General features: G+C 48.1%; 1 protein-coding gene across 1 annotated transcript in view; it reads right to left on the reverse strand.

Moving 5' to 3' along the window:
* The window catches only part of KATNB1 (katanin regulatory subunit B1), a 68,103-nt gene extending 49,911 nt beyond the window's left edge, over nucleotides 1-18,192 (reverse strand). Inside the window, exons 1-2 of the mRNA XM_068261154.1 lie at nucleotides 18,086-18,192; nucleotides 2,612-2,740 (exon numbers count right to left, since the gene is read on the reverse strand). Coding sequence (XP_068117255.1) covers nucleotides 2,612-2,651 — 40 coding nt within the window. The 5' untranslated portion in view covers nucleotides 2,652-2,740; nucleotides 18,086-18,192. The remainder of the gene's footprint in view (nucleotides 1-2,611; nucleotides 2,741-18,085) is intronic.
* Between the last annotated feature and the right edge of the window lie 7,961 nt (nucleotides 18,193-26,153).

The following is a 26,153-nucleotide window of genomic DNA, read 5'->3' on the forward strand; positions in this document are numbered from 1 at the left end:
GTGGAAAGAAAATCATACATGATTCCAAACATTTTTTACAAATAACTGCCTAGTGGGGTGTGCGTAATTATTCAGCCCCCTGAGTCAATACTTTGTAGAACCACCTTTTGCTGCAATTACAGCTGCCAGTCTTTTAGGGTATGTCTCTACCAGCTTTGCACATCTAGAGACTGAAATCCTTGCCCATTCTTCTTTGTAAAACAGCTCCAGCTCAGTCAGATTAGATGGACAGCGTTTGTGAACAGCAGTTTTCAGATCTTGCCACAGATTCTCGATTGGATTTAGATCTGGACTTTGACTGGGCCATTCTAACACTTGGATATGTTTTGTTTTAAACCATTCCATTGTTGCCCTGGCTTTATGTTTAGGGTCGTTGTCCTGCTGGAATGTGAACCTCCGCCCCACTCTCAAGTCTTTTGCAGTCTCCAAGAGGTTTTCTTCCAAGTTTGCCCTGCATTTGGCTCCATCCATCTTCCTATCAACTCTGACCAGCTTCCCTGTCCCTGCTGAAGAGAAGGACCCCCCAAGCATGATGCTGCCACCACCATATTTGACAGTGGGGATGGAGTGTTCAGAGTGATGTGCAGTGTTAGTTTTCCGCCACACATAGCGTTTTGCATTTTGGCCAAAAAGTTCCATTTTGGTCTCATCTGACCAGAGCACCTTCTTCCACATGGTTGCTGTCTCCCCCACATGGCTTGTGGCAAACTGCAAACGGGACTTCTTATGCTTTCTGTTAACAATGGCTTTCTTCTTGCCACTCTTCCATAAAGGCCAACTTTGTGCAGTGCACGACTAATAGTTGTCCTATGGACAGATTCCACCACCTGAGCTGTAGATCTCTGCAGCTCGTCCAGAGTCACCATGGGCCTCTTGACTGCATTTCTGATCAGCGCTCTCCTTGTTCGGCCTGTGAGTTTAGGTGGATGGCTTTGTCTTGGTAGGTTTACAGTTGTGCCATACTCCTTCCATTTCTGAATGATCGCTTGAACAGTGCTCCGTGGGATGTTCAAGGCTTTGGAAATCTTTCTGTAGCCTAAGCCTGTTTTAAATTTCTCAATAACTTTATTCCTGACCTGTCTGGTGTGTTCTTTGGACTTCATGGTGTTGTTGCTCCCAATATTCTCTTAGACAACCTCTGAGGCCGTCACAGAGCAGCTGTATTTGTCCTGACATAAGATTATACACAGGTGCACTCTATTTAGTCATTAGCACTCATCAGGCAATGTCTATGGGCAACTGACTGCACTCAGACCAAAGGGGGCTGAATAATTACGCACACCCCACTTTGCAGTTATTTATTTGTAAAAAATGTTTGGAATCATGTATGATTTTCGTTCCACTTCTCATGTGTACACCACTTTGTATTGGGTTTTCTTGTGGAATTCCAATAAAATTGATTCATGTTTGTGGCAGTAATATGACAAAATGTGGAAAACTTCAAGGGGGCCGAATACTTTTGCAAGCCACTGTACATACATACATACATACATACATACATACATATATATATATATACACACACACACACACACACACACACAAACACACACAGTCTACACATACATATACACAAACACTACACACTTGTGTGTGTAGACTGTGTGTGTGTGTGTGTGTGTGTGTGTGTGTGTGTGTATGTGTAGACTGTGAAACACAGTCTACACATACACACACACACAGTCTACACACACAATCTACACATACATACATACATACATACATACATACACACACACACACACACAGTCTACACATACATACATACATACACACACACACACACACACACTCTACACATACATACACACACACACACAATCTACACATACATACATACACAGTCTACACATACATACATACATACATACATACATACACACACACACACACACAGTCTACACATACAATACAATAACACAATACATACATATACACACACACACACACCACACACAGTCTACACATACATACACACACAGTCTACACATACGTACACACACACACAGTCTACACATACGTACACACACACACACACACACAGTCTACACATACGTACACACACACACACAGTCTGCACATACATACACACACACCACACACACACAGTCTACACATACGTACACACACACACACACACACACAGTCTACACATACATACGTACACACACACACACACACACACACACACTACACATTACACCACACACACGTACGTACACACACACGCACACACACACACACACACACACACACACACACACACACACACATACACACACACACACACACACACACACACACACACACACACACACACACACACACACACACACACACTCTGCACATACATACACACACACACACACTACACATACGTACACACACACTACACACACACACACACTCTGCACATACATACACACACACACACACTACACATACACACACTACACCACACACACACAGTCTACACATACATACACACACACACACACACACACACACAGTCTGCACATACATACACACACACACTACACTACACATACGTACACACACACTACACACACACACACACACACACACACACACACACGATATAGAGACTCACGTAGCTTCCATGAGGTTTTGGTTGCTCCTGGCGCCGCCATGTTTGGGGGATGGTGAGGAATGCTGGTCTCTAGTGGGGTGTAACACCCCCCAGAATCCTGGACAGCTCAGAGAGTGTCACATAGACAGCCTGATGGAGACAAACATTGGATGATGACAGCCTGTACGAGACACAACCCACCCAACAATTCTTCTTATCAGTCCTGAATGTCACACTGTGTGCGTCCAACCAGGGCTGTGGAGTCGGTCCAAAAATCCACCGACTCCGACTCCTCAGTTTAGGATTCCACCGACTCCTCGACTCCGACTCCTCTAATTTGCATATTACAATTTTGTTGATTAAAAGTATGTAACATGAAATTCGTCTCTTAACTGCCAACGCTTAGGAATTTTACAAGACAACTGAAGTGAGAAGGATATGTAGACTACTATATTTATTCCCTTTAGACTAAAACTAGTCCTTGGTAAGAGTACTTGTAAAAGGTACAAACCGGAACAAAGAACATCTATCAGGCCCTAGGCAATGTAACTGTGGGTACATGTAAGAATGATGTGCAGGTACTCTGCAGGGGAATGAGGAGATTCTTCCTCTATTACACATTCTTCATGCACAATCTGAACAAGGTTTATGGGTGACAGACAACACCTCTGTGTTCAATGTGCACAGCATTCTCAGTGGATTCCCTGCAGCTCTGTGGGGAGTGCATATGTAGAGTATAGTACTACTGTGTAACAAAGTAAACCTGAGACAGATGAAATTAAAGTTTTATACATACCTGGGGCTTCCTCCAGCCGCCTTCAGGATAATCAGTCCCTCGTTGTCCTCCTCCACCACCTGGATCTTCTGCTATGAGTCCAGGTACTTGAGCCAGTCGGGCGTAGTGCGCATGCACACACTCCGCCGCCAGGAGCATACTACACCTGTGCAGCACTATTGTGCAGGTGTAGAATGTTCCTGGCTGTGGGAGCGGCATGCGGTCGGACAGCGCTGACTGGCTGAATTACCAGGACTCATAGCAGATGATCTGGGTGGTGGAGGACAGCGAGGGACTGATTAGCCTGAAGGGGGCTGGAGGAAGCCCCAGGTATGTATAAAACTTTACTTTTCATCCGTCTCAGGTACCCTTTAATTTGTAGTCACCAAACCAAATTTTAACAACATATCAAATTATTTGATTTCATCAGCAAAGGGAGTGCATACATTTGCATAAATCAGCATCAGTGCAGAATTATTTCCATCTCATTGACCATCTCTATTAGTGACACAGCTACACATCAGGCTTTATACTTACAGCATAGATGTTATTTAGTATATACAAGAGGTTCCTGTGTACACATCATATATATACTGTACAGTCACAATCAGATGTGTACATCTGACCTTAAAAATACGGGGACTGCTTAATTGAAGCAGCACATGTAACTAATTTTGATTGGTTTATTTCATTTTTGTGGACTAAGCACAGCTATTACTGTATATATACATTATTTTTAATGACTATTATCTGAGAAATAGAACATTTTATCATATTTTCTATTTTAATTACAGTTACAAATTCATTAGGAGTCGGAGTATTTTTTCCCGACTCCAGGCACCCAAAATTGCCCGACTCCACGACTACGACTCCACAGCCCTGCGTACAACTCCTCACACAACACCTCCCACACCACCCCACACCCCACACACTATAATATCTTTAAAGAGGAACTGTACTGAAAGTAACAATGGATAATGCTTATTTTTTACAATACAGTATAATCTCGTTATAGTAAACTCTGAAATAGTAAACCTCTGGATATTGTAAGCTCGATGAGCTTTTTCGGCAAACAGATTGCTTGATAATTTCCGACCGGTACGATCTGAATTAAATCGTTTTTCTGATCCGTTTTCTCATAGAAATGAATGAAAATCCTTTGGAAAAACGATTGGAAAATCAACCTGAAAATCGATGGGCCAGTAAATGTTCAGAAAAAAACTCATTGTGCATTCCCAGCATTATTCCGCAGGAAATGCGTCTGTATAAATATACAATGTATGACCTGTTCTGATATAGGAAACGACTTTTTCTGGTCTATGAGTTTACTATACAGGTAGTCCTCGACTTACGAATGCCCGACTTACTGACAACCCGCCGATACGAACAGCCTGGATTCTGTGTTTCCATGAGAGCAAGTTAAAAAAAAAAAAAAATGTTCAAATTGACTTGTAGTTTTTGAGAAAATCGATTAATTCAAAGAAAAAATGGCTTATAAACTTGTATAAGCAGGTGCAGAGGTGACACAGAGGGGGACACTGATGGCACAGAGGAGGTACAGGGGAACAGAGGTGACACAGAGGGGGACACTGATGGCACAGGGGGGCACAGAGGAGGTACAGGGGACACTGATGGCACAGGGGGGCACAGAGGAGGTACAGGGACAGAGGTGACACAGAGGGGGACACTGATGGCACAGAGGAGGTACAGGGGAACAGAGGTGACACAGAGGGGGACACTGATGGCACAGGGGGGCACAGAGGAGGTACAGGGGACACTGATGGCACAGGGGGGCACAGAGGAGGTACGGGGACAGAGGTGACACAGAGGGGGACACTGATGGCACAGAGGAGGTACAGGGGAACAGAGGTGACACAGAGGGGGACACTGATGGTACAGGGGGGCACAGAGGAGGTACAGGGGACAGAGATGGCACAGGGGGCACACAGGAGGTACGGGGACAGAGGGGACACAGAGGGGGACACTGATGGCACAGGGGGGCACACAGGAGGTACAGGGGAACAGAGGTGACACAGAGGGGGACACTGATGGCACAGCGGGGCACAGAGGAGGTACAGAGGACAGAGGTGACACAGAGGGGGACACTGATGGCACAGGGGGGCACACAGGAGGTACAGGGGAACAGAGGTGACACAGAGGGGGACACTGATGGCACAGCGGGGCACAGAGGAGGTACAGAGGACAGAGGTGACACAGAGGGGGACACTGATGGCACAGGGGGGCACAGAGGAGGTACAGGGGAACAGAGGTGACACAGAGGGGGGCACTGATGGCACAGGGGGGCACAGAGGAGGTACGGGGACAGAGGTGACACAGAGGGGGACACTGGAGGCACAGGGGGGCATATGGGAGGTACAGGGTACAGAGATGGCACAGTGGGGGGAGGAGCAGAGGTGACAGAGGGGGACACTGGTGGCACAGGGGGGCAAAGAGGAGGTACAGGGGACAGAGCTGACAGAGGGGGACACTGGAGGCACAGGGGAACAGAGGTGACACAGAGGGGGACACTGATGGCACAGGGGGTACAGAGGAGGTACAGGGGACAGAGGTGACAGAGGGGGACACTGGAGGCACAGGGGGGCATATGGGAGGTACAGGGGACAGAGGTGGCACAGTGGGGGGGGGGCTTAAGAACAACGAACCTACAGTCCCTATCTCTTTCGTTAACCGGAGACTACTTGTAATTGATAACTGATTATGACATATGTACAGGGCCTCTTTAACAGCCTGGGGACCTGCAGGCAGTGCGCAAAGATTTTCAATTGATTTCAAATCTACTGAATATCTGTGTACAGTGTGTGGAGGGATTCAATCAGATCGATCCCTCTCTGGGCAGATAATGATCTGAGAGGGATCTATCTGTTGGCCATATTGACCAGTTTCTGGCCAGTTTAAAGGGAACCTGAAGTGAGAGGGATAAGGAAACTGCCATATTTATTCCCCTTTGAACAATACCAGTTGCCTGGCAGCCCTGCTGATCTATTTGGCTTCAGTAGTGGCTGAATTACACCAGAAACAAGCATGCAGCTAATCAGGGCTGTGGAGTCAGAGTCAAGGAGTCGGAGCAATTTTTGGGTATCTGGATTTGGAGTCTCCAGGTACACTAACAATAACTCCCCCCCCCCCCCCCCCCCCTTCCTTCTAAGTCCCCAGCAAAGAAAAGAGTCTTATATGTTTATTTTCAGTTATATAGCTTTTTAATAACATTGCATCATTCTCTAATATTTGCAGCTTACAAATTACACTGTGTTTTAAATGAACAAACAGAGCAGAGCTAATGACCCTTTGAACTTCCTGGCAGTAAAACCTTAAAGGATACCACAACTGACATGTGGCATAATGAGATAGACATGGGTATGTACAGTGCCTAGCACACAAATAACTATGCTGTGTTCCTTTTTTTCTTTCTCTGCCTGAAAGAGGTAAATATCAGGTATGTGTGACAAAAGGAAGAAGTCCCGCTACACCAGTTGGTCGGGTGAAAGTAGAAATCCTTTATTGATATTTTCAATCCATCATCAGTGTTGCAATAAAAAGCTCACGCGTATCGGAGCATGGAATGGCTCCTTAATCATAGCATACTAACATGAGTGTATTCGCAGGCTATATAGTGCATTAGGCCACACCCCTAAAGGTGTGAACCCTGTGCTTAAAGGTATATACAACATGATATTTAAAAGGTAATTAATAGCACCATAATGCATATATAAAAATCCTCATTTTAAAAACAATAGGTACAGCATGACATCACATCTCAAAAACCTATCAAAATCTCTACCCCATATATAAAATAGGCTACAATATCGCATACATGGTGGATAGTATTCATTAGTATTAATCATAGAAAGTGTTTAAATCAAGTCTGGAGTTTAATCCTGTAGGGGATCGTGTCCCCAATTTCCAAATCCAGAAAGCCTCCCGTTTCAGAAGCTTCCCATAGATATCACCTCCCCTCATTGGGTATGAAACCCTTTCTACACCATGGAATCTAAAGCCTGCCATATTGCCCGAATGAACATGAAAAAAGTGCCTAGAGACACTTGACGCATGGGTAATATATTCTGCATTTCTAAGACATCTCCCTGCGCCATGATAGTGCTCAGAAATTCTCTGGCGGAGAGGGCGGGTGGTACATCCCACATATTGAACCGCACACTCCACACAAGTAACCAGATACACGACATTGTGAGTGTGACAATTAATATATTGTCTAATATCATGGCTAGTGTGTCTGGAGAGTGAAACGGCCTCCCGAGTCTGATCATGAACATGGCAGAATCTACATGTACTGTATCCACATCTGTATGAACCCAGATATCTCAGCCAAGTGGGTCTGGGTCTGTTGGTGCTCTGAAACAAGCTAGGGGAGAGCTTTGAACCCAAGGTAGGAGCACGACGTGAAGAGAAGCCACAGCCCTCCGCCAGTACCGCTTGTAGTTTAGGATCTGAGTGGAGAACAGGCAAGTATTTTTTAATGATTTTTACAATCTCAGAATATTCTAGACTATAAGAGGTTACAAAGTTAATACCTTTATTTAGTCGCCTGTTCTCCCTACCAGATCGGGAGGACAGAAGATCGGCCCTTGTCTTGCGTAGAGCCCGACTCCTGGCCTCCAAAATATGATTGTCCCGATATCCCCGAGCTTTAAGCCTGGATTGAACCAGATCTAATTCTTGTTCTATTCTATCTGGATCTGAGCAGTTCCTAGCTGCTCTGATCATTTCTCCATATGGGATGGATCTTAAAGTATGTTTTGGGTGGCAGCTAGTGGCTAAAAGTAAGGAATTGCCCGCGCACTCCTTCCTAAAGGTTCTAGTCAGTATTCTCCCTGTTGCGACACAACCAGTCAGATGCAAATCCAGAAAATCCATTTCAGTGGCATGATAGGATATGGTAAAGGATAAATTTAGATCATTATTATTACAATATGTCAAAAATGTCGGGACGTCTCTCTCCGGCCCCCTCCAAACCAGCAGCAGATCATCTATGTATCTAGAATACCAAAATATAGACTCCGAAAAGGGGTTGCACTCTCCAAAGATGCGGAGCTCCTCCCACCATCCCATGTATAAGTTTGCCAGGGATGGGGAGAATTTGGCTCCCATAGAAGCTCCGCATCTCTGGAGATAGTACACCCCATCAAACATAAAATAATTTCTGCTAAGCAGATGATCCACTGCTAGAAGGAGGAAGTCACAGACGACAGAAGTGAACGATCCATATTTCCTAATATGAAAATTCAAAGCTCGAAGAGCTAATTTGTGAGGAATCGAAGAATACAGGGAGGCCACATCCATTGTGACCCAAACAAAAGATTGGTCCCAATGGAGAGATTCTAAACTGGACAACAAATGGGTTGTGTCACGTAAGAATCCAGGTAAGCGGCGCACTAAAGGTTGGAGACACCCATCCACCCACTGTCCCAGGCGCTCCCCCAGAGAACCAATCCCAGCCACAATAGGGCGGCCCCTGGGAGGAACATCCGGCTTATGGACTTTGGGTAAGTGGTGGAAAATGGGCACTATGGGTGCCTCCACCAAGAGATACTCCCGCTCCTTCTGGCTGAAAATACCCAGTGAAACCCCCAAATCCAGTAACTGCTGAAGCTCAGCCTTAAAGATCTGTGTGGGGTCACTGGGTAGGACCTCATAAGTGGTTGTATCCTCCAGCTGCCGTAGCGCCTCTCTTTGGTAGGCAGATGAATCTAGGACCACCACAGCCCCCCCTTTGTCTGCATTGCGAATAACTATCGCTTTATTATTCTGGAGGGACTGTAGTGCTTCCTGTTCCTGCCGTGTCAAGTCGGAAACCGCCTTATTAGCTTTTTTAATTCGCATGAGATCCTTTTCCACCAAATCCTGGAAAGTGTCCACAATGGGGGTTCTGGCCTGGATGGGGTAGAAGCGGGAGTTGGAGGTGGCCACGGGGCCCAAGGCCGCCCCGGAGGCTGGGCCATCACTCATGCTGGACAACTGGTCCAACGTGAGGATGAGAGAAGCCTCCTGGAATGGAGGGATCTGCCCCGCCTCCGGGGCGGGAGAACTGTGGGGCCCCGGGGACACCCCCGACCCGCCCCCCACACCATCCAAGCCATCACCCCCCAAAAAGTACTTCTTGACCATCAGGTTGCGGACAAATTTGTTCACATCCAACATGGTGTTGAAGATATCAAAGTGGTATGAAGGTGCATAAGATAAACCCCTAGAAAGGAGTGAAATCTGGGCTTGGGAGAGTTCAACACTAGATAGATTAATTACATTGGAAATGGCTGGGGGATAGATCACTTTCCGTTTCTTTCGACCTGCCCTCCTGGTCCGTTTCCACCCCCTTTCCCTTTCTTGTACCTCCCCCTGTTCTTCTTGGGGCGTTGGTAATAGGTCGGTTGACCCGGAGGGGTTTCTTGTGTCGTCGGTCCGCGCTGGTCCCCCCCCCGTTTGGGAGTGCCAGAGAAGACGGACTGTATCCTCTCCTCTCTATTGTCTGGTGAGTCTGAGGCTGAACCCATGCTGTCTGCAGAGCTAAAACTAACTTTTTTATGTCTAGGTCTGCGGAGAATAGATCTGGGTGATCTATACAATGTTTCCCACCTACCCCATTCATACACAACATTGTTTTTATAGTCCCCAGAATCTCTGAGAAATTTAGTACGTTTAGTGTTCATAATTAGGTTCTCTAGTTTGGAGACATTTTCTTTCATTTTATTCATAAGTTCATCAAAATGTTCAAAAGAAGAGAACTTGTTCAGTTCTCTTCTAGTATCTGAGATTTGAACTTTGATGTCTGTCAGTTTTTGTTCTTCATATACTATAATCAGCTTCATGAGACGAATGGAACAATCGGTTAATACCTGGTTCCATTCGATCACGAACTGATTCGAATAGATGGTAGTTGGGATTTTCTTAATGCGTAACCCCCTAGGAATCATTCCCTCAGCCACATAATGTTTCAAAGTAGTAATATCCCACCACAATCGAGTTTCTTTGTCTAATAGACCCTCTAGACCTGAAAAGGAAGATTGCAGATTTATAGCAGGGTCAATATTATACATTCCTGGCTGCTTAGAAAAAACAGACATATATTTGTCGATCTTATCGGGGTACATCAAAAGTTCACCTAAAATGTCCAATGCAAAATCGGGTTCTGACTCTGCTGTTTCTAAACCAACTTGATTGGCTGCCTGTGCACCTAAAGGAGGATCTGAAGTTGATCTATTAGTAACTAGATCTTGCCCAGGAAAAACAGCACTGTCCTTAGACATATCTATATTGCATGTATCAGGAGCTTGCAAATTGTCCTGTATAGAGGAAATCATGGTGCTATTGTTGCCTTTGCAATGTTCCTCATTGGCTGCTGTAAAGCCCCTAATGAGTTCCTGGACATGGGAAGATTTAGGAATAGCCCCCTTTCTTATCCAGTCCTCTAGGTTCCCTTTAGTATACAACATGGAATGGGGGTGGCTACTCACATCAGTGGAGGCTTGTTTAGATCCTTTGGTCAGGCACAGCTTCAAATTGTCTGCTATAGATGACAGTGTGGCCCCGAATGTGTCCGTCTGTGCATGGATTCCCCCTGCTCGTTCCTTCCACTGAGTGTTGGCATTCTCTGTTGGTGGCAAAGGTTGGTGGGGGACATCTGCCCGTTCCCACTGTTCAGATTCCGCTTGTGAAACCTGCGGAATGAGGGAGAGGGCGGGTGCCGGCTGTGTGACTCCCTGGCCGTGAGTGATGACATCACTTCCGCTAGGCCTGGACGGATCCGCTGTTGGCGTGGTGTCTTGTAGCGGCGGCCATTTTGTTGTGGCCTGTTTCCCCGCTGTAGTCGGCTGCGTACGCCCCACATCTCCACTCTCCACAGGGGAAGGCGCACCACGACTCCGCAAAGTACGGGCCTCCATTCCAAGCCTCAAACCAGGTCCGCAGCTTCAGGAGGCAAAAAGCACACGTAACCACAGGTAGGTAAATGGAAGCTTCCTCCGCTGTCCCCAGACAACAGACCATGGGGTATATAAATCAGCAACAGATGCAGGGAGGGATGGTAGGATAGAGTGGATGTCAATGCTTAGCAGCAACTGATGTGGAAGATGAATATGTAGAAACGTCTTGAGGTAACACCCATACTGTGGGAGCTGGTCTCAGCTGGCCATGCACACACAAGAAGGAAGGAAAAGAGACCGCTGCACTCACAAGTATGACCAAGAGGGAGCACGGAAATCGATAGCCAAAGTCCATGTGTGACAAAAGGAAGAAGTCCCGCTACACCAGTTGGTCGGGTGAAAGTAGAAATCCTTTATTGATATTTTCAATCCATCATCAGTGTTGCAATAAAAAGCTCACGCGTATCGGAGCATGGAATGGCTCCTTAATCATAGCATACTAACATGAGTGTATTCGCAGGCTATATAGTGCATTAGGCCACACCCCTAAAGGTGTGAACCCTGTGCTTAAAGGTATATACAACATGATATTTAAAAGGTAATTAATAGCACCATAATGCATATATAAAAATCCTCATTTTAAAAACAATAGGTACAGCATGACATCACATCTCAAAAACCTATCAAAATCTCTACCCCATATATAAAATAGGCTACAATATCGCATACATGGTGGATAGTATTCATTAGTATTAATCATAGAAAGTGTTTAAATCAAGTCTGGAGTTTAATCCTGTAGGGGATCGTGTCCCCAATTTCCAAATCCAGAAAGCCTCCCGTTTCAGAAGCTTCCCATAGATATCACCTCCCCTCATTGGGTATGAAACCCTTTCTACACCATGGAATCTAAAGCCTGCCATATTGCCCGAATGAACATGAAAAAAGTGCCTAGAGACACTTGACGCATGGGTATCAGGTATGTAAGTGGCTGACTCAGTCCTGACTCAGACAGGAAGTGACTACAGTGTGACCTTCACTGATAAGAAATTCCAACTATAAAACACTTTCCTAGAAGAAAATGGCTTCTGAGAGCAAGAAAGAGATAAAAAAGGGGGAAATTCTTATCAGTGAGGGTCACACTGTAGTCACTTCCTGTCTGAGTCAGGACTGAGTCAGCCACTTACATACCTGATATTTACCTCTTTCAGGCAGAGAAAGAAAAAAAGGAACACAGCCTAGTTATTTGTGTGCTAGGCACTGTACATACCCATGTCTATCTCATCATGCCACATGTCAGTTGTGGTATCCTTTAAGTAAACAAGAAACAGCAAGAGACAGGTTGAGATAAGAGCTTCAGAAAACAGCACTGTAGCCTGGGTTGGAAAGATCAGTGAAGCTCTTTTGCATAGATAACAAGTGACATTTCTTACATCTTTTGGAAACTAAATGAGACGTATATCGGAGCTACTCATGGTGTAGGTATGTGTGGGCACACACGTAAGATTGCAGATATCGGTGTCTGTGGGAAAGGGTTATCTGTTTAGCTTACATTCCCTGCAACAACCCTATCAGCTTGCGGTACTAAAAGCAAGAACATCTACATGCAGGCTGGCGCTAAGCAGGGCATTGTCACAAGACTAACGCCTCACATATACGACGCAAGTCAGCCGGCAGGGATCAAAATTCACTACCTCGTACGACATTCAGGGGCAACACTGTATGTGCGTGTCGCTAGCTTGCAGGCTAGCAACATGTTCTGTAGCATTTTTTGTTGGGGGGGGGGGGAAGGGTGGAGACAGAGTGGCACAGGGGTGATGTCAAGGGGCAGGTGGGGTGGACAATGCTCCAGGCTGGTTGCTGGACGAGGCGGCGGGGGGCATCGGACGGCGCTGTACACACGCTGGATGCTCAGCAAGGGTGATCGTTGTCACCCTCCTCAGCCCCGTTTCATTTAGTGTATGAGGCCTACAGCAGACCTGAAGTAAGAAGGATACGCAGACTGACATATTTATTTCAGTTTAAACAATGCATATTGCCTGGCTGTCCTGCTGATCCTCTGCCTCGAATATTTTCAACCATAGACCCTGAACAAGCATGCAGATCAGGTGCTCTGACTGGATTATCTGCATGCTGGTTTCAGGTGTGTGTGATTCAGACACCACTGATGCCAGATATATCAGCAGGACTGCCAGGTAACTGGTATTGTTTAAAAGGAAATACATATGGCAGCCTCCATATACCTCTCACTTTAGGTTTCCTTTAACTCTGCAGGGAAGAAAAAAAAAAAAAAAGCAGTGTTAGGGCTGGTGCACACCAAAACCTGCTAGCAGATCCGCAAAATGCTAGCAGATTTTGAAACGCTTTTTTTTATTTTTCTATGGCGTTTTGCGGATTGCTGCTGCGGTTTTCAGTATAGTAGATTTCATATATTGTTACAGTAAAGCTGTTACTGAACAGCTTCTGTAAGAAAACGCCGGCAAAACTGCTCTGAACAGGCGTTTTTCAGAGCGGTTTGCGTTTTTCCTATACTTAACATTGAGGCAGAAACGCATCTGCAATCCAAAAAATGCCTCACCCAGGCATTTTTCGTTTCTGCAAAACGCCTGCCGCTCTGGTGTGCACCACCCCATTGAGATACATTGACCAAGCAGATCCGCAGCCGCAAGCGGATCTGAAAACGCCCAAAAAGCCGCTCGGTGTGCACCAGCCCTTACAGTGACACTGAAGCGAAAAAAAAAAAAAAAACACCTCATGATATAATTAATTGGTTGTGTAATATGGATAATTAATAGAACATTAGTAGCAAAGAAAATATTCTCAGATTTTTATTTTCAGGTATATAGATTTTTTTTATAACATTGCATCATTCTCTAATAATTGCAGTTTCTACAATACACTCAGCATTTAAATGATTTCACAGAGCAGGCTAGTGACCCTTTGAACTTTTCTCTGCAGAAAAACCATAAACAAATAAAGAAACAATAGAGACAGTTGAGATAAGTGCTTCAAAAGACAGAGCTGTCCACCACTTTATAAAGTCACAGAGCTCACAGAAGCTCCTCTGCATAGATAACAACTGAAGTTTCTTAACTCTTCCTATATTGGAAACAATATGAGACTCATATCTGTGCTACTAATGATCTATTTCTTAGCTGTACTGCACATACAATGCCTTATATCATAAGTTTATTTTCACTTCAGATTCCCTTTAAATGGTCTTTCAAAACAGATTATAAGAAAGGGAAGAATCAATAGACATTGTGAGGAGAGTGCAGCTACCTTTTTAAAAGGAGTACTGTAGGGGGCTCGGGAAAAAAAAAAAAAAAAAAAAAAGAGTTGAACTTACCCGGGGCTTCTAATGGTCCCCCGCAGACGTCCTGTGCCCGCGCAGCCACTCACTGCTCCAGCCCCGCCTCCGGATCAATTCCAGAATCTCCGACTTTACAGTCGCAAACCCACTGCGCCTGCGTGGCCATGTCCTCGCTCCTGCTGATGTCACTAGGCAGGCTTAGACCATACTGCGCCTGTGCAGAACGCTCCTGGTGACGTCAGTGTGAGCGAGGACGCAGCCATGCATGCACAGTGGGTTTGCGACTTTAAAGTCGGAGATTACGGAGGTGAACCGGAGGCGGGGCCGGAGCATCGGTGACTGGCTGCGCGGGCACAGGATGTCTGCGGGGGGCCATTAGAAGCCCCGGGTAAGTTCAACTCGTCTTCCCCCGACCCCCCTACAGTATTCCTTTAACTGTAATACACAAACTCCATAATCTTCTACTACCCATCATTATTACACAACTCCAGCTGTAGCAGCCATACATGAGGGCCACATGTCTGTATGGCCGCCCTGTCACATGATCAGTGATGTCATTACTTGGAGTAGTATAACTTGCCCCAGCCATAATGAGCATGTCAGCCTTAGTCAGGGCGATTATCATACTTCCATCATCATGTCACCAGCCAGGTGACATTCCAATGGCCGACACACTGACACGAGTATGTCACACACCGCTCTCCCTAAGCCTGCCGCTTCCACAACATTAGTCAGCCATGCAATAGGTGTGCAGTGAGAGGGGCATGGAGACCCTGGGAACTCTGCTGAAGGATGGGTATTGGAGGGAACACGTAAAGCTCACCTGTAAAGAGAAGGATATGGAGGCTGCCATATGTATTTCCTTTTAAACAATCCCGGTTGCCTGGCTGCCCTGCTGATCTATTTGGCTGCAGTAGTGTCTGAATCACATCAGAAACAAGCATGTGGCTAATCCAGTCAGAGCACCTTGTTCAGGAGCTGTGGCTAAAAGTATTATGGTGGGCATAGACGGGTCGACCCCAGCCAGGTCCCTGCAGATCGATTGCTGCTCGTCCCCGCCGGCGGTCCTTATATCAGCGCTCTATTCCCTGCCATTGTCCGCCGGCGGGAATCGAGCGGCATGATCGGACCAGCTGAATATTATCAGCTGGCCGGATCAGCTGGTCGATACACAGTACAGAAACGTACCGTGTATCGACCAGGCAGAGGATCAGCAGGACAATGTGCATTGTTTAAAACGAAATAAATATGGCAACCTCCATGCCCTCTTGCCTTCCTGTAACGTAATACTGTCAGGAAAAGAAAAGAAAAATCCTGCTTGTAATGAAACACTAACTCCAACCCCACCCCCTTTCTTGACACCTAAACCTAACCCTCATGTCTCTTCCAGCTACACGCCTCCTTTTCCTCAAGCTGGGGGGGGACCCTCATTCAATAACACTCTCCCTCTCCTGGGGGTCCCATCACTCAGTAACACACTCTCCCTGTCCTGGGGGTCCCCTCAGTCCCTCCCTCCTCATTGCTGGGGACCCCCCAGTCCCTCCCTCCTCATTGCTGGGGACCCCCCAGTCCCTCCCTCCTCATTCCTGGGGTCCCCTCAGTCCCTCCCCCTACCTCCTCAATGCTGGGGTCCCCTCAGTCACCCTCCTTATTGCTGGGGTCCCCTCAGTCCCTCCCCTGGGGTCCCCTCAGTCCCTCCCCCTCCTCTGGGGTCCCCTCAGTCCCTCCCCCTGCTCCTCTGGGGTCCCCTCAGTCCCTCCCCCTCCTCTGGGGTCCCCTCAGTCCCTCCCCCTCCTCTGGGGTCCCCTCAGTCCCTCCCCCTCCTCTGGGGTCCCCTCAGTCCCTCCCTCTCCTCTGGGGTCCCCTCAGTCCCACCCCCTCCTCTGGGGTCCCCTCAGTCCCTCCCCCTGCTCCTCTGGGATCCCCTCAGTCCCTCCCTCTCCTCTGGGGTCCCCTCAGTCCTTCCCCCTCCTCTGGGGTCCCCTCAGTCCCTCCCCCCTCCTCTGGGGTCCCCTCAGTCCCTCCCTCTGCTCCTCTGGGGTCCCCTCAGTCCCTCCTCTGGGGTCCCCTCACTCCCTCCCTCTCCTCTGGGGTCCCCTCAGTCCCTCCCTCTCCTCTGGGGTCCCCTCAGTCCCTCCCCCTGCTCCTCTGGGGTCTCCTCAGTCCCTCCCCCCTGCTCCTCTGGGGTCCCCTCAGTCCCTCCCCCTGCTCCTCTGGGGTCCCCTCAGTCCCTCCCCCTCCTCTGGGGTCCCCTCAGTCCCTCCCCCTCCTCTGGGGTCCCCTCAGTCCCTCCCCCCCCCCTCCTCTGGGGTCCCCTCAGTCCCTCCCCCTCCTCTGGGGTCCCCTCAGTCCCTCCCCCTCCTCTGGGGTCCCCTCAGTCCCTCCCCCTCCTCTGGGGTCCCCTCAGTCCCTCCCTCTCCTCTGGGGTCCCCTCAGTCCCTCCCTCTCCTCTGGGGTCCCCTCAGTCCCTCCCTCTCCTCTGGGGTCCCCTCAGTCCCTCCCTCTCCTCTGGGGTCCCCTCAGTCCCTCCCCCTCCTCTGGGGTCCCCTCAGTCCCTCCCCCTCCTCTGGGGTCCCCTCAGTCCCTCCCTCTCCTCTGGGGTCCCCTCAGTCCCTCCCTCTCCTCTGGGGTCCCCTCAGTCCCTCCCCCCTGCTCCTCTGGGGTCCCCTCAGTCCCTCCCCCTGCTCCTCTGGGGTCCCCTCAGTCCCTCCCCATGCTCCTCTGGGGTCCCCTCAGTCCCTCCCCCTCCTCTGGGGTCCCCTCAGTCCCTCCCTCTCCTCTGGGGTCCCCTCAGTCCCTCCCTCTCCTCTGGGGTCCCCTCAGTCCCTCCCTCTCCTCTGGGGTCCCCTCAGTCCCTCCCCCTCCTCTGGGGTCCCCTCAGTCCCTCCCCCTCCTCTGGGGTCCCCTCAGTCCCTCCCTCTCCTCTGGGGTCCCCTCAGTCCCTCCCTCTCCTCTGGGGTCCCCTCAGTCCCCCCCCTCCTCTGGGGTCCCCTCAGTCCCTCCCCCTGATCCTCTGGGGTCCCCTCAGTCCCCCCCTCCTCTGGGGTCCCCTCAGTCCCTCCCTCTCCTCTGGGGTCCCCTCAGTCCCTCCCCCCCCCTCCTCTGGGGTCCCCTCAGTCCCTCCCCCTCCTCTGGGGTCCCCTCAGTCCCTCCCCCTCCTCTGGGGTTCCCTCAGTCCCTCCCCCCTGCTCCTCTGGGGTCCCCTCAGTCCCTCCCTCTCCTCTGGGGTCCCCTCAGTCCCTCCCTCTCCTCTGGGGTCCCCTCAGTCCCTCCCCCCTGCTCCTCTGGGGTCCCCTCAGTCCCTCCCCCCCCTCCTCTGGGGTCCCCTCAGTCCCTCCCTCTCCTCTGGGGTCCCCTCAGTCCCTCCCCCTCCTCTGGGGTCCCCTCAGTCCCTCCCTCTCCTCTGGGGTCCCCTCAGTCCCTCCCCCTCCTCTGGGGTCCCCTCAGTCCCTCCCTCTCCTCTGGGGTCCCCTCAGTCCCTCCCCCTTCTCTGGGGTCCCCTCGGTCTCACTCACCCCTTTAGTTGCTCAGCTCAGCCGACTCCCGGTGGTTACAGGCTGCCCGGTCACCTGACGCCAATGCCGCTCTCTCATTCGCTGTGTCCTGACAACCAGCTTCAAAACAAAGCCTCTCTCTCCGCCTACAACAGCCCCGGCGTGCGTGTACGTCACTACGTCCCCCTGCGTGACTCCGCGGCGGCCATGACAGGTGCTGGCAGAAGAGGGTGCGTTTCCCTGACGTGCTGTGCTCATATCCCAGAGTGATTTCCAGGAACTTTTCACTTTCCAGGCTCATCATCTCACCATATAGTGCACAGAGCACAGCTACTCGTGTTTTGTGAAGGGGAGGAGTTACTAAAGTGTCCAATCATGTGACATCTTTACAATGTGCTACATGAGCATACCTCCCAACTTTTTGAGATGAGAAAAAGGGGACACTTAAGCCACGCCCCTGCCACACCCCTGGCCACACCCTCACCACGCCTCTAGTCAGGCATACCATAAAGATTTAATAAGAAACGTATGTTGTTTTATAATTCAAATCACACTGGTCCTTTCTATCCTGGTTCATTTTCCTTCATAGTAACATTTTAATTTAAAGGTTGGGAATAAAGTTTAAGAGTCAATCAAACACATTTTTAGTAGAGAAATATATATGTTTACATAGGAAAAGGGACAAAGTCCTGAAAGAGGGACAAATGAGGGTGAAAGAGGGAGAAAGGGACGGGGCTCCCAAAAAGGGACTGTCCCTCCGAAGAAGGGACAGTTGGGAGCTATGTATGAGGGTATACTTACCTTTTCTGAGTATATTCAGTTTTTTGACCCAGGTGTTTAGCCGGTAGCATTGAACGCAGAGTGACGCACTTGTAGGGTTCGTTCACACTAAGGGCGTTTTTGCCCTTTTCTCAAGCGCAGACGATTTTCAAAATTGCCCTGAAAACGCTTGTGCAACGATTGCCTATGATAGAGTGACCAGATTTTTGTGGGTCCAACCTGGGACGGGGAGGGGGCGGCGAAAAGTGGGGAGGACTGAGGAGCGCGCAGCTACGAAGACTGGGGAGGGGCGAAAAATGGGCGTGGCCATGCCATTGTATGGGCGGAGCTAACGTAATGATGTAACAGCGAGGCATAAGAAAGCAGTGTTTACGCCATGATGTGGACAAACGAGACTTTGCATCATGGGTGTGCAGAAACTGTGTGATGCTAATAGTATACCGTAACCACAAAGCAGCAAACATAGCCATCTATGACCATTAAATAATAAATGCAGTAACAGTTACCCCGGACACCAGAAAATAAACGCAATGGGCAACATGTCAGCACAAAATAAACGCAATGCGGGCAACATGTCAGTATAAAATAAATGCAATGCGGGCAACATGTCAGTATAAAATAAATGCAATGCGGGCAACATGTCAGCACAAAATAAACGCAATGCTGGCAAACATTTCACCAGAAAATTAACGCAATGCGGGCAAACATTTCACCAGAAAAGAAACGCAATGCGGGCAAACATTTCACCAGAAAAGAAACGCATTGTGGGCAAACATTTTACCAGAAAATTTACACAATGCGGGCAAACATTTCACCAGAAAAGAAACGCAATGCGGGCAAACATTTCACCAGAAAAGAAACGCAATGCGGGCAAACATTTCACCAGAAAAGAAACGCAATGCGGGCAAACATTTCACCAGAAAAGAAACGTAATGCGGGCAAACATTTCACCTGAAAAAGAAAGCATTTACTCACCTGGCAGAAGTCTCCGGCCTCTGGCGCGCTGCTCCCGGGACCACCTTCCTCCTGAAGTCTCCCGTGCTGACAGGCAGAGAAGGGCTACGGCAAGATGGCGCCCGAAGCCCTGTACTGGAGACACAAATAGTCTCCAGTACAGGGCTTCAGCAGCCATCTTGCCGTAGCTCTGCTCGCCTGCCGGTGTCGGAACAGACACCGGAAGAGGAGGCTAGAGCGGGGCTGAGGGCAATGAACTGGCAGGGCGTCTATAGACGCCGCTGCCAGTTCATGAGGAGAGAGTGACCAGAGTCCCGAGGTCGGGACGTCCCGCTGCTGAAAGCGGGACGTTTCCCGGGACCTCATTCTGCCTGGGACAGCGGACCCCGAATCCGGGACGCGTTCCGGGCAATCCGGGACGTCTGGTCACTCTACCTATGAGAGGGTTAACAGCTCAGCAGTTCGTTTCCGATCCGCTCAGCAAAGCACTGTCTGTACCATTTTGAGGTGATTTTGCCTCAATGGAAGGTATAGGAAAAACGCAAATGCTCATAAAATCGATTTGTGCGGCGATTGCGTTAGCGTTTTAAGAATAAATACATTGTATTTATTCTTTTCCGGGTCAAAGCGTTCACTTCCTGACTTGCGTGACGTCACGTGACAACTGCAAATCGCAAACTATGCAGTGAGAATGATCCCATAGGGATACATTATCAACAGTGCTTTGCTGATCGCTGGCGAAGCGCTGAAAAGCTCCCAAGTGTGAACCAACCCTTAATCTGAAATACTATACAAAACATGTTTGTCTCCTTAAAACAGAAGGTATTTGCGGTTATTTAGGTTGGAGTGAGCCTATGATGTCTCCCACAATGCATCACTGCTGGATATGCAAGTTGTCCCATTTTTCTCCCTGGAAGCTAAACACACCTCCAGATCCGCTGAAATGCAGTGGAGGTGTGGCTAACTTACAGGGGACAACAAAGAGATGATTTGCATAATCAGCACTGATGCATTGTGGGAGACATCAGAGCTCACTCCAACATGAATAATCGCAATTTCAGTCTCTTCTCTATTTGATTGTTTTGGTTGAATGTATGTGAAAATTTAATTATTTCATTGTATAGTGTATGGACACACACGACACAACAAAATGATCCAATTTTACGGCAATTCGATAAAAACGATCGATTGTCCCAAATAAAGGCAAGCTTTTTTTATGCGAGCAATAGATACAATCAGATTTCCCATTTTCTTCTATGTAAGTCGATCGGGAGTGGTGGATTTTTCTGATCAATTTTTTGTGAAAATTCCCTGGTGTGTGGTAGATTGTCAATTTCTTAATATACAGGTAGTCCCCGGGTTACGAACGCCCGACATACGAACGACCCGCCGATACGAACGCCACGACCGTAGCTCCGCCCTGCCGCGATGACGTCCCGCCGCCGGGGACTACCACTTCCCTATAGCAGAGTATGCGCAGCAGAATGGGGGAACAAGTCTCACCTGCTTCCACGCGTCTCCGGGCCAATCAGCTGCGTCCTCTCATCCCTCAATGGTCCTCCCGGCGGCTTTTGTAGCGTCGCGTAATGACGCAATCAGAAGGAGACCCCACGGCTCCTTCTAATTGCGTCATTACGCGACACTACGGAAGCCGCCGGGAGGACCATTGAGGGATGAGAGGACGCAGCTGATTGGCCCGGAGACGCGTGGAAGCAGGTGAGACTTGTTCCCCCATTCTGCTGCGCATACTCGGCATTGGGGGGCACCAGAGACACGGGGGCACCAGAGACACAGAGGGGGGCACAGATGAGGTACAGGGGACAGAAAAGGCAAAGCGTCCCGACTTAAGAACAGATTCAGGTTAAGAACGAGCCTACAGTCCCTATCTCGTTCGTTAACCGGGGACTACCTGTATACACCAAAACAATTTTCTCAGAGTTTTCAATCATTTTTTTTCATAATTGGGGAAGAACTGAACATGTGTGTTACATTGGGCAGATTTTTAAAATGTTACAATCAGTCAGAAAAATTGATTGTATTCCTTAAATTGAAAAGAAATTTAAAAATAATTGAATGGTGTGTGGCCACCTTTATGGTGCCTATACATGGTACAATTTTTTCATCCAATCAAAAATTTCTATGTACAGGTAGTCCTCGGTTAACGAAAGAGATAGGGACTGTAGGTTAGTTCTTAACCTGAATCCGTTCTTAAGTCGGGCCGCTGTGCTATCTCTGTCCGCTTTGCCTCCTATGTGTCCCCCTCAGTGCCTCTCTATGTCCCCACCTCTGTTTGTACCCCCTATGCCTTTTTTTCTGTGCCTCCGTTTGTACCCCGCTGTGGATTTTTGTACCCCCTGTGCCTTTGTCACCCCCTCCCTGCCTCTGTTTTTACCCCTTGTGCCTCTGTACTCTGTTTGCCCCCTGTGCCGCTCTCTGCCTTTACCCCCCTGTGCCCCGCTTTTTTCCCTCGCTCTCTGCCTATGGACTTACCTTCCAGCCCAAGTCCACCGCTGTCTGTCCTCCACTCTCCTGCCCCATATAGCCGCGTACAGCACCGCTAGATGCAGCATCACACCACTTCCTGTAGGTCACATGACTGTACGCGGCTATATGGAGCAGGAGGCGGAGAGCAGAGGACAGACTGCGTTGGACTTGGTTCGGAGGTGAGTCTAGCACTGCGGGGACATGCGCCGGCACTTGGGGGAAGTTAGAAGTGGCTTCTTCAAACTTCCCCGACGCGGAAATGATGTCATCGCGACGAGATCGGGCCATTCGTATCGGCGGGTCGGGCGTTCGTAAACCAGGGACTACCTGTAATATAAGGGAACTGCCAAAATTATCCTTTTGGTATATTCACTTAATTTACCCTTATACTACATAGAAATGGTAAGATTGAATGAAAAAAATTGTACCATGTATGGCCACCATTAGTCAGATCTTACTTTATTGTGTAGCGTCGATCCTTGGGGGACCATTCTCTCGCTGTTGGCAGAGCGACTGCCGCCACCTTTCAGTTATTGGCACTTAAGTGGCGTTTAGAAGTATGTCATAGAAGTTAATGTTTATATTTCTTAATGCTTGGTGAATTATTATAGAGCAGAAAGAAGGGCGGTTTATTTGGGGGGATTTCATCCTGTGAGAGTTTGTATTGCTTGTCTAACTTTTCTCCAGAAGGGGGGCAGAATTGGGCAAGACCAGTACCAATATAAATCTGCTTGACGTCTACAACAGACTGCTGGGGTGGTTAATAATGTACAGCCCGCTTCTTGTTCACGGGAAGCTATTTGTGCGCAGAAATGAGTATTTTGCTCCATTGATCCTTAGTGAATTACATTGCGAGGTCCCTTTCCCATGCTGTCCGAATAGAGCCCTCAGGAGCTGGTAGAGGCATGAGGCCAGACAGACATGTCCCTAGAAAGCCTGTTTAGGCTAATAATAAGCCAGACTTATTATTAGCTGAAAGCTGACTGTTTATTTATCTCTAAGTTAGCCAATAAATGGTATCATCCTGATTCAAAACTCCTTGCTTTTACTGATGGCTAACAACACACTAAGGGCCGGCTCACACGGACGCTTGGCGGCGATTACGTTCGGGACTCATCAGCTAAACACTCCGATTCAAGTGAATGGGAGCATTAAGCATCACGCAATTATCGGCGATTACCATCAATTGCGTAAACGTGGTGTTCCGATCCCGATTTACTGCGTCGTTTCAGCTGGCCCTAGAAACCACGTGTGGCGTCGCCTAGCCACCGCGGCCAGGGACGGATCTAGGGGGGGGGCAAGCGGGTCTCTTGCCCCAGGCGCAGTTTGTTGAATTCTTAAAAAGGCGGAAAAATTTGGATGGGGAATGGCAGTTTAGGCGCCAAAACCTGACCTTGCCCCAGGCGCAACTTGGGGCAACTTGGTCTAGATCCGTCCCTGACCGCGGCTTCATGTCCCCTTGCAGGGACGAAAAGTGCCAATCGTGATGGGAAGCCGACGATCGCCGTACCGCAGCCCCCGAACGAGACGTCACAGGATGCCGCCTCCAATCGTCCGTGTGAATCCAGCCCTATTGCTCCTAGGCAGCCATGTCTTAGTCTTCTGGGAGCAAAGAAAACTTTGAAACTGTTTTATCAATATTTTGATCAGAATGTAGAAGTCAAAAAGGGGATTTGGGATCTTGTGTGAATTTACACTAGGAACATGAGTGGATGAAGTACTAGTCAATAGCAGCAGATAAGGTCAAGACCTGTTCCAGAATTAGGCAAAGTATTGAGTTGCCTAGGGCACCACCTGCTGGAGGAGGCAGCAAACAGCCATACCAAGACATTATACTGGCTACAGGACAAAAGGGATTGGCTGGAACTGGGGCATAGTTATGGAGAAGATGTCATGTAGGGCACACTACAATAGCTTGCCAACCCAGTCATTTGTTAGCACCTAATAATGCGCCCCAGTTAACGAAAAGGTGTTTTGAATAATATCAATGAGGCTGATGCTGCTAATGTGCCAATTAATCTTGTAATTGTTTTAGATTTGTTCTGTTTCTGTTGTCTCAATACCTCTACATTCCGAGGGACAGTATTCAGCACATCATTTATTTTGGCAGTAATCATGTTTACATTTCTTTATCTATAATCCGCCAATTATTTCTTGGCATTTGCAAAACTAATTCATGTCAGCTGTAATCTCCATAGTCATGTCACAGTTATGTAGAGAGGAACTAGAATGGTAGAGTTTCTTACATAACAATAGCAAAGATGCAACAAACTGTTATTCTGTGCAGGGTAAAGGGCCCAGAAGCCTTCTGATATGCTGGGTATTTAGAGTTCTGAGCTGTACTATCTTTCCCCAATGAACAGAGAGTGACCCCATGTGTGTGTGTGGGTCCCCCTCAACTATATTTCCCAGCTCACAATGACCGTCAGCAAAGCCTCCAGGCCCATTCCAAGCACCGTGTCCATTTTCTGAAGGGCACAGGTGCTCTTTGAACATGCCTTCCATAGTCCTGTATTGAGTAGCAAGAGTTTATGGTGTTATATCCAGTAAGTCAGATAAGCTCCCCTGACCTGGCTAATGTTTTCATGGGCCTTCCCAAGACCATTTCCACATTTTCAAAAAGTGTAAAAGTTAAAGTTAAAGAGGAACTGTAGTGAACATAAGGTAATGAATACAATTGCTTATTTTTTTTATTATATTAATTGATTTAGTTTATATTTGCCCATAGTAAAATGTTTTCCTCTTTCATTCTGACATTTATCACTGTTAGTGACATCTTTAGTCCTGCCAGGTGATCTGTATGGAATGTTTGTTACTGAGAGTTCTATGCACAGAGAGAGATACTGCTTGCTTGCTTGGCAGTTGGAAATAGCCATTATTTCCCACAATGCAATGAGGTTCACAGACAGGAAACTGTCAGGACCATTGTAATGGTAATTCAGATACTTAGGTACTTAGATGTCAGGGTCCACTGTGGCTGACTGAGCTTGGGTTGGTGCTGTGTAGCTGGCACCATCAGTATTTAAAGGGAACCAGAGATGAAGCACCCTCATGAATTTTACCATATATATCAGTGGGAACATGACAGTAATAACCAACTCTGCTCTCTGTTTCATTCTTCTCTGCTAAATCTGCCTGTTATCAGCCCTGATAAGAATCCCTGACTGAGCATTCAGTCTAGCTTTGCCCATAATGATTATAGCTGAGTCAGTCTTCTGTGATGTGTTTTCAAGCCCAAGTCTGCACCCTTGTGGCTCTGCTTCCTGCCATGTATCCTCTTAGCAGGAAAGCAGAGCCACAAGGGGGCAGGCTTGGGCTTGAAAAGACATCACAGAAGACTGACTCAGCTATAATCATTACGGGCAAAGCTAGACTGAATGCTCAGTCAGGGATTCTTATCAGGGCTGATAACAGGCAGACTGAGCAGTGAAACAGAGAGCAGAGTTGGTGATTGCTGTCATGTTCCCACTGATATATATGCTAAAATGCATGAGGGTGCTTCATCTCTGGTTCTCTTTAATAGCTCAATTATATTTATTTCTTCCAACAGTTCTGTCACATAATCACGATGTTTCGGTGTATACCTCCTTTCTCAAGTGAATGACAGGAACCACTTTTATTGTTTATACCTTGCTTTATAAGGTCTCCTGTGGTGTGTCATTGGGGCCCCAGGCTATACTGGGGAATATTTGGGGCACACAGTTTTACTGATGGACTACTGCTATAGATAGCTATACTGAAGGGACTGTCTGGGGAACATGCCTGACTTATTTTGTTACTTGGAGGACATGCTGCCTAATTATGTTATTTAGGGAACATGCTGCATGCATTGTTTGGGTGCTTGCCTGCTTTACTTAGTTATCTGGGGTGC

The sequence above is a fragment of the Hyperolius riggenbachi genome, chromosome 11 (genome assembly GCF_040937935.1).
Source record: "Hyperolius riggenbachi isolate aHypRig1 chromosome 11, aHypRig1.pri, whole genome shotgun sequence".
NCBI lineage: Eukaryota > Metazoa > Chordata > Amphibia > Anura > Hyperoliidae > Hyperolius > Hyperolius riggenbachi.